Below are 16,138 nucleotides of genomic sequence, written 5' to 3'. Positions count from 1 at the left end.
CTTATGTCAGAAGTTGAATTTTGAGCTTTCTTATATGTTTTAGAGCATTTTTGGTCTATGGCATTATTTCATTTCTTTTGGTAATTATGCCTTTTGTTTTTTAAACCAGATTTATTCATCTTCCACGTGTTCTCAAATCCTCCCCTTCTTTATTCCCACAGCTGCTGTTTTATTTATCACAGACTCCGACCTTTTATCTTCCAGAATAGCACTTCCCAAACTATATATGCATATGAATCATGGGGCTCTCGTTAAAATGCAGATTCTGGATTCTGTAAGTCCATAGTGGCTCCTAGGTGCCCTACTTCCTGCATCCTTCCAGGTGATGCTGACACTTGCCTCCATGGTCCTTACCTCTGGTACCACTCACAGTCATTCTGCACCCTGCTCTCAGAACTGTTTTTCTGAGATACAGATCTGATGATTTCACTCTCCTTCAGATTTGATTGCATATAGAAGTAAAATCTACATTCTTTAGTGTGGTTTTCATGGTTTTCAGAGAAGGTCCTCAAGGAATAGGCCTGTCCTATCTATGGTTCTCTAATTACCCTCTCCACTTTGAGGAGGGTCCTTGGTACTTTCTACACATGACATCAACTTTTGCATGCTCTTCCTTACTGTGCATTTGCCAGGTAAGAGTCTTCCCTTCAGAGCTCTGTGCGAATCTTACCTCTTTGGCAAAGTCTTACTCTACACTCCTCAGTTTCTCTAGTTTTCTCCATTTTCCCCTATCACTTTGTATATTTAATGTAGCATTTGTTACATTGTCCCCATAATTCTGTGCTATCATTCAGTCAAGAAAACATTTGAATTTCTACTGTTTCTGGTTGCTGGGGGAGACAGTACTGAACACAATGATAGATAGATAGATAGATAGATAGATAGATAGATAGATAGATAGATAAAATTTTCCATTCTGGCTTACATTTTAGCCTTCCCTCATTCCCTCCCTTCCATCCATCCCTCCCTCCATCCATTCATCCATTCATCCATAAACATATTAGGACTTCATTCACTCTTGTATCTATTACCTGGCATATAGTAGGTAAATGAAATTCAGTCAAGAAAATATTTGAATTTCTACTGTTTCTGGTTGCTGGGGGAGACAGCACTGAACACAATGATAGATAGATAGATAGATAGATAGATAGATAGATAGATAGATAAGATTTTCCATTCTGGCTTACATTTTAGCCTTCCCTCCCATCCATCCATCCATCCATCCATCCATCTATAAATATATCAGGACTTCATTCATTTTTGTGTCTCTATTACCTGGCATATAGTAGGTGAATGAAAAAAATTATAACTTAAAAAAATTTATTTGAAAAATTTTTTGATGTTTATTTATTTTCGAGGTAGAGTATGAGCCAGAAAGGGGCAGAGAGAGAGGGAAACACAGTCTGAAGCAGGCTCCAGGCTCTGAGCTGTCAGCACAGGGCCCGACTCAGGGCTCAAACCCATGACCTGAGCCAAAGTTGGATGTTTAACTGACTGAGCCACCCAGGAGCCCCTATGTATATAAACTTTTTTTTTTTTTTTTAATTTTTTTTTTAATGTTTTATTCATTTTTGAGACAGAGAGAGACAGAGCATGAACGGGGGAGGGGCAGAGAGAGAGGGAGACACAGAATTGGAAGCAGGCTCCAGGCTCTGAGCCATCAGCCCAGAGCCCGACGCGGGGCTCGAACTCACGGACCGCAAGATCGTGACCTGGCTGAAGTCGGACGCTTAACCGACTGCGCCACCCAGGCGCCCCATAAACTTTTTAAAGTTAATTTGATGACCACCTACTATTTGCTAATTTCTGTGCTAATGTTATAGGTAGGGCCACAGAAGAAAACAAGAATGTTCCTTTTCCATAAGCACCTTATGTAGATGAGTAAAACTAACACTGTTATGTTAATATTAAGGAACAGAAAGCTCATTCAGTGATTCTATTGCTATATTTTATTGTTTCCTCTTCAGAGGACAATATCATTAGGTATAAACTGGACAACTAGAACTTGGGTCTAATGAAAGTTACCCTGAAAGAAAGGGAAACATTCTTGTCCAGCGTTTCCACCTAAGCCAGAGGGGAATGTCTGTTGGTGGGAAGCAGGAAATGAAAAAGAAAGGGAATTCATAGCTTTAACACTTCCTGTATGAATGATTTTTTTTTGTAGTCTCAGCTTAAAAATTAATGCAGATTTTACATTTTTCTCTGTAGTAGGATTCCTATAAAATTAATGTTTTGAATTATTTACTACTGAATAAAATTCATCCACATGTATCCTGTGGCTTCTAGGAATCCTGCCAGACCTCCATTTAATTTGGTACTTCTGTTCTTTAAAAACACTAAGAAGCATCAGTTAGTACTGACTATAGCACCTTTAGTCAAGAATCACATTGTGCTATTTAATTTAATTTAATTTAATTTAATTTAATTTAGTATACTGATGAGGAGGACAGCACCTCAACAGGAGCGTATAACAATATGTGAACACACATGGTGTTGAAGGAGTTCCTGGAGGAACCAGCAAAGTGAAACTTGACTAGGAAGATTTTATAGATAAAAGTTTTTCACGTAAAGGACATGCAGTCCTTGGCAGAAGGGGGAGCAGATAGGGATTTCTTTCTCCTTAGGGGAATGGTATGTGTGAGGGCTTGGTTGGGAGTGATGGAAGTGGGTTATTGTCGCTATTATAGCCATCAGCCTTTCTAGGATAGAGAGCATGGGCCAGTAGGAAGCAGTTTTACTCTGTGGGAAGAGCCTGGGTGGGGTGGTCTGAGTTTCACTGAGTTCTGGCACTTTTTGCTGAGTACAGCAAGAGGAGTCAGTTAACCTTCCTGGGCCTACCTAGTTTATTTATCCTGACATTGGGGGAGTTGAAATAATACGATCTATAATTGACCCTCCAGCTCTACCATTCAGTAATTCTGACTTCTCTATCAAACGAGATGGCCTGGGATTTTTTGCTTCAAGGGTTCAGCTTCTGTTATAATTGCAGTTTGCTTCGGAGTGTTGTTCAGTGACCAAGCCTAAAATATGAACCATTCAAATCTTCCCTTGTTTTGCATCACATTTACTTCTGTCAGATCTTGAGTTCGTGTTTCCTCATTGCTGCTATTTCTCTTGTTTGGGAAGTCCTTCAGAATCTTTCTCCCCAGGCTGTTGTTTGTGTTTAACCTCACCTCCCACCCTCCACCGCTAGAATTCATCTTAAATACACAGCAGCTGTGCCCTCTCAATAAAAATAACTGTAGTGAGTCTTCTTTGTCTTCCAAAGAAAAGCCAAACTCATTAGCTCAGTATTCAGTATCAGCTATCAATCTTAGCTCACATTACTCCCCTCATATGATCTAGAGAACAGTTAAACTGAAGCCAATATCCTCTTGGTGTCCTTGCTCCCGTTGTTCCCTACACCTGGTTATGCCCTGCACTCCCCCCACATTGTCACACAGCCACAGTTTTCCCATCTCAGGTGCCACCGTCTTGATGCAATCTCTTGGGCTTCCTGCAGCCAGAAGTAATCCTTTTCTTCTCAATTCCCATAGCACCTATAGCACCTTTCCTGTACCTAATAGTGCTAATTAGTTGGTATGTCTACCTTTTTTGTATTCTTATCTCTCTAAACTAAACTAAACTAAACTCCCCAGTGCTTAGGAAGTACTATATTATCTTACACAGGGTGGGTGCCCAGTAAATATTAGTTGAGTGAATGAATTCTGGCTAATTATATTTCAGATCTTTGTTATCTCTGATTGGTAAAGTTTCATGTTTTTCTGGATAATCTCTAACTAGAATGTAGAAAAGAACTCTGCAAACAGGAATTAATAAACTAATATAAGAATAAGAACCATTACTATAGATGTGTTATAATTCCCAAGTTTGTAATTAAAGCAAGCAAAATGTTTGCAAGCCTCAGCCTTGTCTTTGAATTTTGAGTCTCATTCACCAAGGCTTTCAACGCAGTATAGGGCAGATGAACCTTTTCAAGTGAACCACCTCAGGGTAGTTTCTGTTTTGCTTATTTGTGTCGGTTAATATGCTTAGCAGTTTTTTGTTTTATGAAAGTTTTACAAGTGATTCCCAACTTGAGAATTTAAAAAAATAATAAATGGAACAGTTAACTTACAAAATTATTTTTTAAAATTATTTTATTACAATTATAATTGTCACAAAAACTTTACTGTTTTTACAGTAGAAGCAGACTACCCTGCTAAGTATGCACTGCCCTATAATTGGTGTTAAGGCCAGAAATTGCTTCTTATGCACACCTCAGGCTTTCAGAGCCATTAATATGAGCCTTCAAAGTTTGGTTTTTCTGTGGTTATAGATCTGGTCAATACAATAAGCAGTCAAACCATAAGCTTGGCAGACCCTTGGGAGATGGCCTGCATGCAGAAGACATCATCCTGGTTGAAACAGTGCTAGCAAACTTTATGTCCCAGGAGTTGATGACTTAGAGCAAATTCCACCATCTTAGAAAATACTGGTTTATTACAGAAGATTGAAAAGAGAAATAGGATCTCCTAAAATTTCCCACTGTCACTTTTTGTCCAAATAGCTCCTCTCAACCAATCTTTGGTCAGAATAGTGTACTAAGACCAGCTAACTATTTGGCATTATCTGCTTGAATCCCAAGGAAGGAAAATATATCTCACCTATGATTAGACCATTAACATAGACATTACCTCACTTCTGTCCAGATGATGTAAGATTAATCTCAGTTCTAGCAATCTCCTGTCATCAGTCCTCAAAATAAGAATCGCTACATTGCTCATTACCAGTGCTTTTTCTTTTCAATAAATTAGTGCTTCTTTAAAGCAGTTGCAGATGGTGTACCTGTTAAAACTGTTAAGTGAATGACTAATACTTTTTAATTATGTATTTGCCCCTTTATTCTCCTCTTATTAAAGTGGAAGGCATTGCAGCATATTTGTAGAAGTTAAGGTCTTTGAAATTATGTTAGCTAGCACGGACTTATAAAAAGAGATATATGTGTGTTCTCACATGCAGAAAAAAAGGAGTGGAGCTTGGTAGTGGAGCAATGGGAGAAATAAATTCCATGGAAAAACAAAAAGTTGAACTCATTGCTCTTCTAGCAGTAACTATGGGAAGAAAGGCAGAGTTCATCCATGGCAAGCAGTTTGGCTGCTCTGACCATATAGTTGCTTAGAGGGTGATGTCAATAGTGTGGGTAGTAGGAGGGGAGGGACAGGTAGATTTTAAGGAATCTCTATGTTTGATCTCTCAATTTCTCTCTCTTACCTCTTAGGAGTTAGAAGCAGCTCTTCACAGAGATGATGTAGAGTTTATCAGTGACCTGATCGCCTGCCTGCTTCAGGGCTGCTATCAACGAAGGGATATCACGTGAGTAATCCTGATTTTACTATGTATTTTGTGCATAAAGAACTAATTAACCAGGTGCCATGATGTTTCAGGTCTCCTGTAAGAAAACAGAACTGATCCTTAGTTGGTGGCATTTACAAATGGATTCCACAGATTTGTGTTTGGCTCCTTTTGCAGTTCAGTTTTAATTTTATTATAATCCTTGAGTTTATTTCACTCTCACAAATCTATATCCTTTACTTTTGGATCCACCAGTTAACATAATCAAGTGTAGAATTTCTTCCTGTCAGTATATGCCTTTCTTCCTGAGTTTTATAGAAATTATAGTCTCTTGCATTACTGGTAAAAGGTAGCCTAACAAATTAAAACTAGATTTTACATTTCTGCCACTTGAATATCTTCTATTCATATAACCAGTAGTTATAACCATAACTACATAACATACATAATGTTTAATATGGAGCTTCTAGTCTCCCTCACACCATAACTGCTAAGTAAACCGCTTTCCAATACATTTGAGATTTGTAGAAATTTGGAGCAACATTTTATTTGTGTAGATAAATAAAGGAGGTTCTTGATAAGCCTCATTCCTTCTTTTGACCCTAACTTGATAACACGTTTTCTTCACTACTACATTTCTATACGGAACAGAAGTGTATAGAGCCAACTCTCAAAAAGCTGAGACAAAATGGTTTTCCGGTTTTTACCCTCTGGTGCCATGCAGGGCAGGGGTTTGGAGTGTTATGGTTTGTATTTTTCATACAGTTAAAGATGGTATCTCAAATACTTCTGTTCAATTAAATCTACTCTTAGGTGTCTGCTTGGGCTGGGAAACTAGGCCCAGTATTAATGTGCAATAAACTTGTCATTACAAGATGAGTGAGAGATTGATGAAATGCCATTTTGTTCAGGGTAGAAGTTTGTATCCCTTAAGGGAGAGTTATTGCTCCTGGACTCACTGTGTTAATATAATGACTTTTTTCCCCGAGAATACCCAGATGGTTGTGCTAGACAAAGAATAGATGAAAGGGGGAAATCATCTATTGTTTTACTACTTGAACATGATAATTAAGTTCTTCCATTCTTTTATTGGGATGTAGATTTGGGAGTTTATGTGGTTTTTAAGCACGGTTGTGGTCATAGCATGATAGAATTTTACATTTTCATGTCTTGAATTTTTTCATTGTAACAGTTTATTTTCTTAAACCACCTTTCCTTTAAACATGATTGTCAAATGATTCAATTTGATAGCTGGACATTTGCATCTAGCTTTTAACTGTTGTAAACAGGCTATAATGCATAGCCTTGGACATAAAAGTTTGCTCATCTAGTGAATTGTCTTCTTAGTTTAAATTTCTGGAATTGTGGTCACTCAGAGGAAATGTCCCTTTAAGATTTTTAAAATGAATTGCCAGGCTGCCCACCACAGGGATTGCTCCATTTTATCCTTGAACCCTCAATGAATGAAGGCATCGGATCGCTTAAAACCTCCATCTGGATATTGCCCACTATTTCCTGGCCAGCACGTACTGGTATAACAAACAGACACTCTCAGGGCCTTCATGGAATTTACAGTATTATGCAGGGGTGGTAGGGGTTCACTAATAATTACAGTAATGGTTATATAATTACTGTGATAAGTGTTCCAAAGTATAAAAATACAGAGTGTTAACAGAGCATATAACCTCATATGAGAAAATGATATGTGAACTGAGCCTTTATATTTGGACTTCCTTAGGCCAGTGCCCATGTCTTATAAAGCACAAGAAATAAGTAAATGAATAAATGAATGAATGAACAAATGAAATGACCAAAGATTTACAAGTAGAAGGAGTGATAACCTTAGAGCAGAGCCTAGAGATTATAGACTTAGAAGGTCTCATGTGGTTCAGAGGCGTGATTTGTTTACAGTCTTGGCCCCCCAGTGTTAAATTGTAATTTGTTGCCAACATCTAAAATGAGATGTCACATTTCAAATTCCAGCTTATAGCTTTTAGAAAACATCTAATGGTCTGCTAACCATGAAGACAGCCATCAACTAGAGGGCAAACAGGGTCTGGTCTGCCTTAGTCCTCAGCATTCCTGATAACTCTCCCTTGAGGAGGCTGATTGTCACTCATCATCTGTCATGTTCACTTGGCCCACCATATTTATTTACTTTTATTTATTTATTTATTTTTTAACATTTATTCATTTTTGAGAGAGACAAGAGTGTGAGTTGGGGAGGGACAGAGAGAGGGAGACACAGAATCTGAAGCAGGCTCCAGGCTCTGAGCTGCCAGCACAGAGCCCTACATGGGGCTCGAACTCATGAACTGTGAGATGACCTGAGCCAAAGTCAGACATTTAACCAACTGTGCCACCCAGGTGCCCCTCATCTTCTTGATTAATTGATTGATTTTTAAACCTCCCAGTCCCTTGCACACATTTTGGTTTAAGGAATCCAATATGGCACAATAGGAATTGGAGCCTACTAGGCTTTGTAGGCTGGGTTAGGAATTTGGGGGTATAATCCTAAAAGCAGTCTCCAGCAGGGGACTGGTCAGGTAAGCATCCTGGGCAAGCAGGGGGGTAAGCAGGAAGACCAGTTAGGGGCTAATCATTTAATCGGGGGAGAAAGGAGAGATGTACACAGAAAGAGGGACTGTTATGAAGGTAAAATTAACTGAACTTGATGTCTCTAATCTTGACCAGTCCAATAGGTATAAAGTTGTTTTAATTTGCATTTCATTGATCAGTCTTCACATGCTCAATATCTTTTCTTAAGGTTTATTGGGCACATTTGAAATCCTTGTATACTTGAACTTCTTGTTGTATGCTTGGGTCATTTTACTGGTGTGTTGATTGAAGATCAGGGAAAAGAAATGCTCACTTAAAATTTGTGAGGCTTGGGGGGGCCTGGGTGGCTCAGTCGGTTGGATGGTCGATGATAGCTCAGATTATGATCTCGCAGTCTGTGAGTTCAAGCCCTGCGTCAGGCTGTGTCCTGAGCGCTCAGAGCCTGGAGCCTGCTTCCGATTCTGCGTCTCCCTCTCTTCCCCTTCCCTGCTTGCTGTCTCTCTGTCTCTCTCTCTCTCAAAAATTACAAACAATAAATTAAAAAAAAAATTTTGTGAGGCTTTCCTCCTCTTGGCTCTTCTGTTTCACTCTTGCACGAGAGTCTTCCTTTACCCTTGCTAGTGCTGGACATTGCCCATAACATGCCAGCCCCTAGGTGCTAGTAGGATAAAACAGTGTCCTATCTCTTGTGGAGACTATGGTCTTCAATGTGTGACAGTGGAGGCAGAGGGGACAGTCTGTGGTTAAACATTTAAATAGCTAAAGTCATCTCATCATTTATGGAATAAATCTCCTCATCCCTGTTGGTGTGATATCTCTTTGATCTTTTACTAAGTTTTTGCTCATGTTAGAATCTTCTTGGTTCTTTGTAATTGTACCTGTCGGTCTCTTTTGGCTCTGATACCACACTGTGTGTCCCTAATATTTTCACTAGTTTTGTGAGCTTTGCCTCAGTTTTTTCATGTATAAAATGTGTTTAATGATAGTATCTACTTGTTGGATTATTGTTAAGGATGAAGTAACATTATGTATATGAAATAGGGATATCATCTGGACACAACAACTAATAACATGAGTGATTATTCCTTTATATTATATTTTAATGTTCAATGAGGATAGTCCCTCTAATTAATCCCTCTATTTAAAAATTGTCTTGAGGCGTGTGGGTGGCTTGGTTAAGCGTCCAGCTCTTGGTTTTGACTCAGGTCATGATGTCACAGTTTGTGAGTTCAGGCCTCACATCGGGCTCTGTGCTGACAGCGTGGAGCCTGCTTGGGATTCTCTCTCCCTCTCTTTCTCCTTCTCTCTCTGCTCCTCCCCCACTCATTTTCTCTCTCTCTCTCTCTCTCTCTCTCTCTCTCTCTCTCTCTCTCTCCTCTTTTTCTCAAAATAAGTAAACTTTAAAAAATCTATTTACAAAAAATAGAATAAATTTTGTCTTTACTAATCTTGCTTCTTCATTCTTCTTTACTAATCTTGCTTCATCATTCTTCATGATGAGATTACTTTATCTCATCATGTTCTGTAAGAAATCCCCTTATATTGATTAGAGTCAAATAAACCTATGAGTAAATTCAAGCAGAATTGACCTCTTCACAATATTGAGATTGCTTTTTTATTCAGACTCTATTACCCAGTAAAATTGTATAGCCTGATTCATCTATGTCAGGTAACATACCTGGCTATCTTAATTTTTGTTGCCATTAAGAGTAGAATCCCATTCACACTATAAGTACTTTGGAAATATATTCTTCTGAATAGATCTTGAATCTGCCCAGTTTATTGATCCTGATTATTTTTTAAGGTGCTTCTCTTCTGATTTTCTAGGATTATCATCCCTCTTTCCTTTTGGTGTTTTTATTTCTTGTCTCTTTTATGCTGTACTAGTTATCCACTATGATGTAACAAATTACCCTAAAATTTACCAACTTAAAAACCACAAAATATTATTATATCACAGTGGGTTAAGAATCTGGCTGCAGCTTAGCTGGGTGTGTCTAACATAAGATCACTTACAAAACTGCAATCCAGGTACCCAGGACCTTGACTAGGATTACAGTCCTCTCAAGGCTTGACTGGAGCAAGGATCCACATATTTGTTTTATGTTGCTGCATAACAAATTTCTCCAAACTTAGTAGCTTAAAAAATCCATTTATTATCTCAAAGTTTTATAGGTCAGAAGTTTGCGTGGGGCTCACCCGGACTGTCTGCTCAGTTTCTCACAGGGCTACAGTCAGGGTGTCAGCCGGGCCGTATTCTAATTTGGAGGCTTACCTAGGGAGCAGTCCGAGTTCAGTCAGGTTGACGGCAGAGTCCTCTCCTTGCAGTTGTAGGACTGAGGTCCTCATTTTCTTGCTGGCTGTTGACTGGGAGCTGCTGTCAGCTCCCACAGGTCACCCACAGTTTTTTTCCAAGTGGCCTCTTCATGGCTGTTCGTGTTCAAGGCTAGCAGGAAAATAGCCCTTGTCTGTCAGGAGAGAGTCTTATCTGCTATAATCATGGGAGTGACATCCTTTTGCCATATTCTATTGATCACAGGCAAGGTATAGACAGTCTGTCACACTTAAAGGGAAAGGATTGTACAAGGGGATGAATACCAGGAGGCAGAAATCATTCTGGGCCTCTTAAAGGCTGCCTGCTATGCATGTTTTTATCATATTGACCAGATCTTCCAGAACAAAACTAAATAATAATGGTAAGATGGGGGCACCTGGGTGGCTCAGTCGGTTAAGTGTACGACTTCAGCTCAGGTCATGATCTCACTGTTCATGAGTTCGAGCCCCGCATCAGGCTCTGTGCTGACATCTCAGAGCCCGGAGCCTGCTTTAGATGCTGTGTCCCCCTCTCTCTCTCTGCCCATTGCTCACTCTCTCTCTCTCTCTCTCTGAAAAATTAATAAATATTAAAAAAATTTCAAAAAAATAATGGTAAGATGTATGTATGCTTGCATCTAATTACATTTACTTAGTTATTAATATTTCATAAATTGTGTGGGTAGTTTGATGGATTTTTTGTGGACAAGAACCAATTAATTGATTTTTGCATAATCATATTTAGTATTAATGGATCTTATATATATGTGTGTGTGCATTTGAATTATATATATGGATCATATCACATATAAACATATAAGAATCATATATATGTGAATTATTAATGAGAGATTTTGACTTGCCCCTTTGTTTTTTTTGTTTTTTTTTTTAACATTTATTTATTTTTGAGACAGAGAGAGACACAGCATGAACGGGGGAGGGGCAGAGAGAGAGGGAGACACAGAATCAGAAGCAGGCTCCAGGCTCTGAGCCATCAGCCCAGAGCCCGACGCGGGGCTCGAACTCACAGACCGCGAGATCGTGACCTGGCTGAAGTCGGACGCTTAACCGACTGAGCCACCCAGGCGCCCCTTGACTTGCCCCTTTGTAAAATAAATGGCTGTAACCAACTTGTTCTTCGTTTAATTTTATTCCTCCTGTATTTACCATAAGTCTCCACCAAAAATTATAGAAAAGTATGTAATTACTTTGATAAAAGTACGTAAATACTTTCCTATAAACATAATTACTTTGAAAATAATGGTTATGTATAAAATAATGGTATTTAATTTAGAATCTACCTTTTCTCATCATTCATTATATTTTCACTTGGGTTCATTTCACTTTTTTCAGTCTTCTTGTGAGGTAAAGAGGAGATGGTGTGAAGTCATCTAGATTAATAAGGTCCATTTTACAGGGAAGGAAACATAATCCAGACAGTTTATTTATCAGGTCATGTGCTATTTAGAAGGTGAATAATTCCTGGGGCACCTGGGTGGCCCAGTCAGTTAAGCATCTGACTTCGGCTCAGGTCATGATCTCACAGTCTGTGAGTTTGAACCCTGCGTTGGGCTCTGTGCTGACAGCTCAGAGCCCTGGAGCCTGCTTCAGATTCTGTGTTTCTCTCTCACTTGCCTCTCCCCTGTTCATGTTCTGCCTATCTCTCACTCAAAAATAAATACACGTTAAAAAAAATTTTTTTTAGAAGGTGAATAATTGCCACAAAGAATTGAAAGAACAAGAGTTTGAATATTAGAATCTGAATTTTAGGCCTATAACTCAGACCCTTTCATATTTTTTCTTAACATAAAACTAATGCATTTTTGCAGTATTAAAAATTTTTTTTTTTCATGAAACAAGTGTTGTTGAGGATGTGGAGAAAATGGAACTATTGGTGGGAATGCAAATTGGGGCAGGCATTGTGGAAAACAGTATGGAGGTTCCTCAAAAAATTAAATTAAAACTACCCTGTGATCTAGTAATCACTCTACTGGGTATTTACCCAGAATACAAAAACACTAATTTGAAAGGATATATACTCCCCTATGTTAATTGCAGCATTGGAAGCAGCCAAAGAGTCCATCAATTGATTAATGAATAAAGAAGAGTATGTGTGTGTGTGTGTGTGTGTGTGTGTGTGTGTGTGTGTGTATACACACACATATATATATATACACACACACTGGAATATTATTCAGCCATAAAAAGAATGAAATCTTGCCATTTGCAACAATTCAGTGGATCTAGAAAGTATAATGCTAAGTGGAATAAATCAGTCAGAAAACAAATATCCTATGATTTCACTCATATGTGAAATATAAGAAACAAAGGAAGAAAAAAAAGAGGAGAGACAAACTGACTCTTAACTATAGAGAACAAACTGATGGTTACTGGATGGGAGGTGAGTGGGGGATGGGTGAAAATGGTGATGAGGATTAAAAGCACACTTACTGTGATGAGCACTGAGTAATGTTTAGAATTACTGAATCACCATATTGTACACCTAAAACTAATACGACACCCTATGTTAACTATACTGGAATTCAAATTAAAAAAAAACAATAAAATTTCAAAAATATAATATAAAAAAAAATCACCAAACATAGTATAGAGTAGGCATCCCCATCCCCTTCCTGAAGATGGGGTAGGTACAGGATGAGCTGTACAGACTAGGTTTTGTCACATAAGTATATATACCTAGAGGTAAAAATAGCATTTATAGATTTCAGAATGTATTTTTCTCATCAAAACTGTATTGGCTCACCAGTCACATGCAAATGCCCAGTTTCATTCTGTCATCTGTTTCTTATATGTCCTCTCCACAGTTTATGCCTTTGTAAGACCGCACAGAGGCCAGAAGTGGGAAAAGTGCATTGCCTGCTCCCCTTCCACAGTGCTGAATTATAGCAGCTTTTATAAATACTTTTCCTCCTTATCACAACAGTGTATCAGTTACTCCTAAATGATTTCTTTTGAAATGAGGGATTAATTTCTTTAAAAAAAAAAAAAAAGGCCTCAGTCAGATTTCATAAAATTTCAAATACTTGTAACGGGTAAGAAAGAAAGGAGTTTTTCCCCTCCCCTTTTGCCAGCAGCTACTTCTTTGACTTTTCTGCTACTGAAGGAAAATATGAAAGAGAGTCTCAGATGGACAGAAGGGAAAAAGAGCCCAGGGCTCTCAGTCCTCTTAATATTCATCATCCTTTGGTGGGGGGGGGGGGGGGGACGGTGGGGGAAGCACAGGTCCTACCAGTAGTGATGAAGAGTTCTTCCTGACAAAGCAGAACCTGCTGTTCTGTGCTGGGGCAGGGAGGCAAGCAGTTTTCCAGCATTTTTCAAACCACATTCTGCTAAACACACCTATAAGATGTCAGAGTATTGTGGAAAACAATCAGTTAATTTTATCTGTGTAAGTACAGATGAAATAAAAATATTTCTGGATGGCCAGATAAATTTGGGGGACTGGCAGCCCAGAGATTTCTGAATTAATTGTTCTGGAATGAGACTCTGACCTCAGCCTTTTAAAAACTTGTTATTATTGATATATAATATACACACAGAAAAATGTGTATTCTGTAGTTCTACAGTTAAGTGAATACTTACTTACAGAACACACCTGTATAATGAGCACCCAGACTAGAAAGTACACTACGGGGCACCTGGATGGCTTAGTTGGTTAAGCGTCCAACTTCACCTCAGGTGCTGATCTCGCGGTTCCTGAGTTCAAGCCTTGATTGCGTTCTCTGCTGACAGTGCAGAGCCTGCTTCTGATCCTCTGTATCCTTCTCTCTCTGTCCCTTCCCTGCTCACACTCTTCTGTCTCAAAAATAAATAAACATTTTAAAAAAATGCTACAGTGGGTTTTACTTTTTCCATTGAGAGGAATTGCCCAAAGTGATGGTCATTTTGTCCCACGAGTGGTATCCACTAGCAATTAGAGCGAATGCATGCTTTCTGAAGTTTTACTTTCATCTCATCCTAAAGGGAAGTTTGACAAATGAAGTCTTGGCTTTTCTGGTTCTGAGATTTACCTGATATGTGGAGGTAAGACAGCTGCTTAATCTCTTCATGTATAACTTGCCTCATCTCAGAATGAGAACAGTACTAAAGTTATTGTGAGGCTTAAATGAAATAATTTATAAGAAGCCTTAAAACAGTCTCAAGCTACTAATAAATACCAATTTATTGTATCAATGTATGTAGAAACATTTTCATGAGTTTCTACACGTGCTGAGTAGAAAGCAGACATTGGTTCAAGCAGCTTTCCATCTCTTATCTATTATGGTTTGCATGTTTTGAAACTGGGGTCAGCAGACTTTTTCTGTAAAGGCCCAGAGAATAGATAATTTGGGCTTTGTGTATATCACATGATCTGTTGGAACCACTCCACCCTGTAGTGCAGAAGCGGTGCCTAAATGACTGATTGGGGCTGTGGCATTTTTAGAACTTTATGTACATTGAAATTTGAATTTTATAACATTTTCACATGCCATGAAATAGTATTGTTTTGATTTTTTCCCCCCAAAGCATTTACAAAAGGATGGTTTTTTACATTCTTAGCTTACAGGTTGTTTAAAAAAAGCAGCAGCGAAAAAGACAGGCAGGCCAGATTGGGCCCACAACCCATAGTTTGCCAGCTCCTGTTTTTAGAAAACTAAAAATGATTACTATTCTAGTTTCCACTAACTCATTCTAACCTTTAAACTAGCATACGGAACCCACATTTGTTTTTCATTGCGTTCTGCAAACTGAGATTCTTGCCTTTACAGGATAGAATAATGCTTGTTTGTTTATCCTTACTGTCCTAGCCAATGCTGCAAATGCTTTTCAGGAACTTTTATTGAATCCTTATGATGCCTAATATAAATTCCTTTCTCATCTGTTAAGGATGATGAGTTTGAGGCACAGAGAGGTTAAATAACTTGTCCAAGGTTACACAGCTGGTAATTGATATAGGATAGATTTGGCCCTTAGCAGTGTGATCCCAGACCTCCAGCTCTAACCCACAGCCCCATTCTATAAAGGAATTAAAAGAAAAACATTACAGGTTTTCATCTAAAACAGGATTTTTAACTATTTTGAACTATGTACTTCTTTGGCATTCTAATGAAGTCTATATCTAAGAATATGATTTGAAATCATAAAATAAATAGAATTACAATAGGATCCAAATATACTGAAATATGGATAGTAAAATTTAATGAAACAAATTTTTGATACAGTAATGTATTTTTTTGTTAACTCATTAACATAATCTAGCAGCAGGCTTTATTTCTCAAGATTACTATCTTCCAAGTATTCATGATTACAAATGTTTATTTTGGGATATTTACAGTATCTGTAATGTGATACAAAAATACCTGATTTCTTTTGACAAAAAATACTCATGCTACTATTTTGTTGCCTACATTTATAATTGAGCAGAATGTAAAATTTCTGTTATAGGTTAGTAAAATAAAAATATTTTCTTAGCTTCATGGACCATGTGAATTGTCTCTGGGGACCTCTGCTTTAAGAGGTTTTCAAATCTCGTATCATCTGGTGTAATTTTTTTTTTTTTAATTTTTTTTTTTAATCTTTATTTTTGAGAGAGAGAGAGACAGAGTGTGAGTGGAGGAGGAACAGAGAGAGGGAGACACAGAATCCGAAGCAGACTGCACAGAGCCCGATGTGGGGCTCGAACTCACAAACCGTGAGGTCATGACCTGAGCCGAAGTCGGACGCTTAACCGACTGAGACACCCAGATGCCCCATAATTTGTTTTTTTAATCCATGAGGAAACTAAAGTAAGCAGCAAAACTGTACCCAAGTCATGACTGTCACTTTCACATGTGTTCCATTGTATGCTATTGTAATATTTGCTCTCATATATGTCTAAATATTTTCTGCATCATACAGCAGGATTCGTTTGCAAATCTTTGGTTTGGCTTTG

The 16,138-nt window shown here is 38.3% G+C and overlaps 1 protein-coding gene across 4 annotated transcripts in view; it reads left to right on the top strand.

Moving 5' to 3' along the window:
* LOC123591950 (cat eye syndrome critical region protein 2) overlaps positions 1-16,138 on the top strand; it is a 180,395-nt gene that overhangs the window by 96,085 nt on the left and 68,172 nt on the right. For all 4 annotated transcript variants that reach the window (XM_045466645.1, XM_045466646.1, XM_045466647.1 and 1 more), the window contains exon 2: positions 5,261-5,355. In XM_045466645.1, coding sequence (XP_045322601.1) covers positions 5,261-5,355 — 95 coding nt within the window. The remainder of the gene's footprint in view (positions 1-5,260; positions 5,356-16,138) is intronic.

The sequence above is a fragment of the Leopardus geoffroyi genome, chromosome B4 (assembly GCF_018350155.1).
Source record: "Leopardus geoffroyi isolate Oge1 chromosome B4, O.geoffroyi_Oge1_pat1.0, whole genome shotgun sequence".
Classification (NCBI taxonomy): Eukaryota; Metazoa; Chordata; class Mammalia; order Carnivora; family Felidae; genus Leopardus; species Leopardus geoffroyi.
The sequence above is the reverse complement of the archived record's forward strand: the minus strand, read 5'-3'. Positions and strand labels throughout refer to the sequence as shown.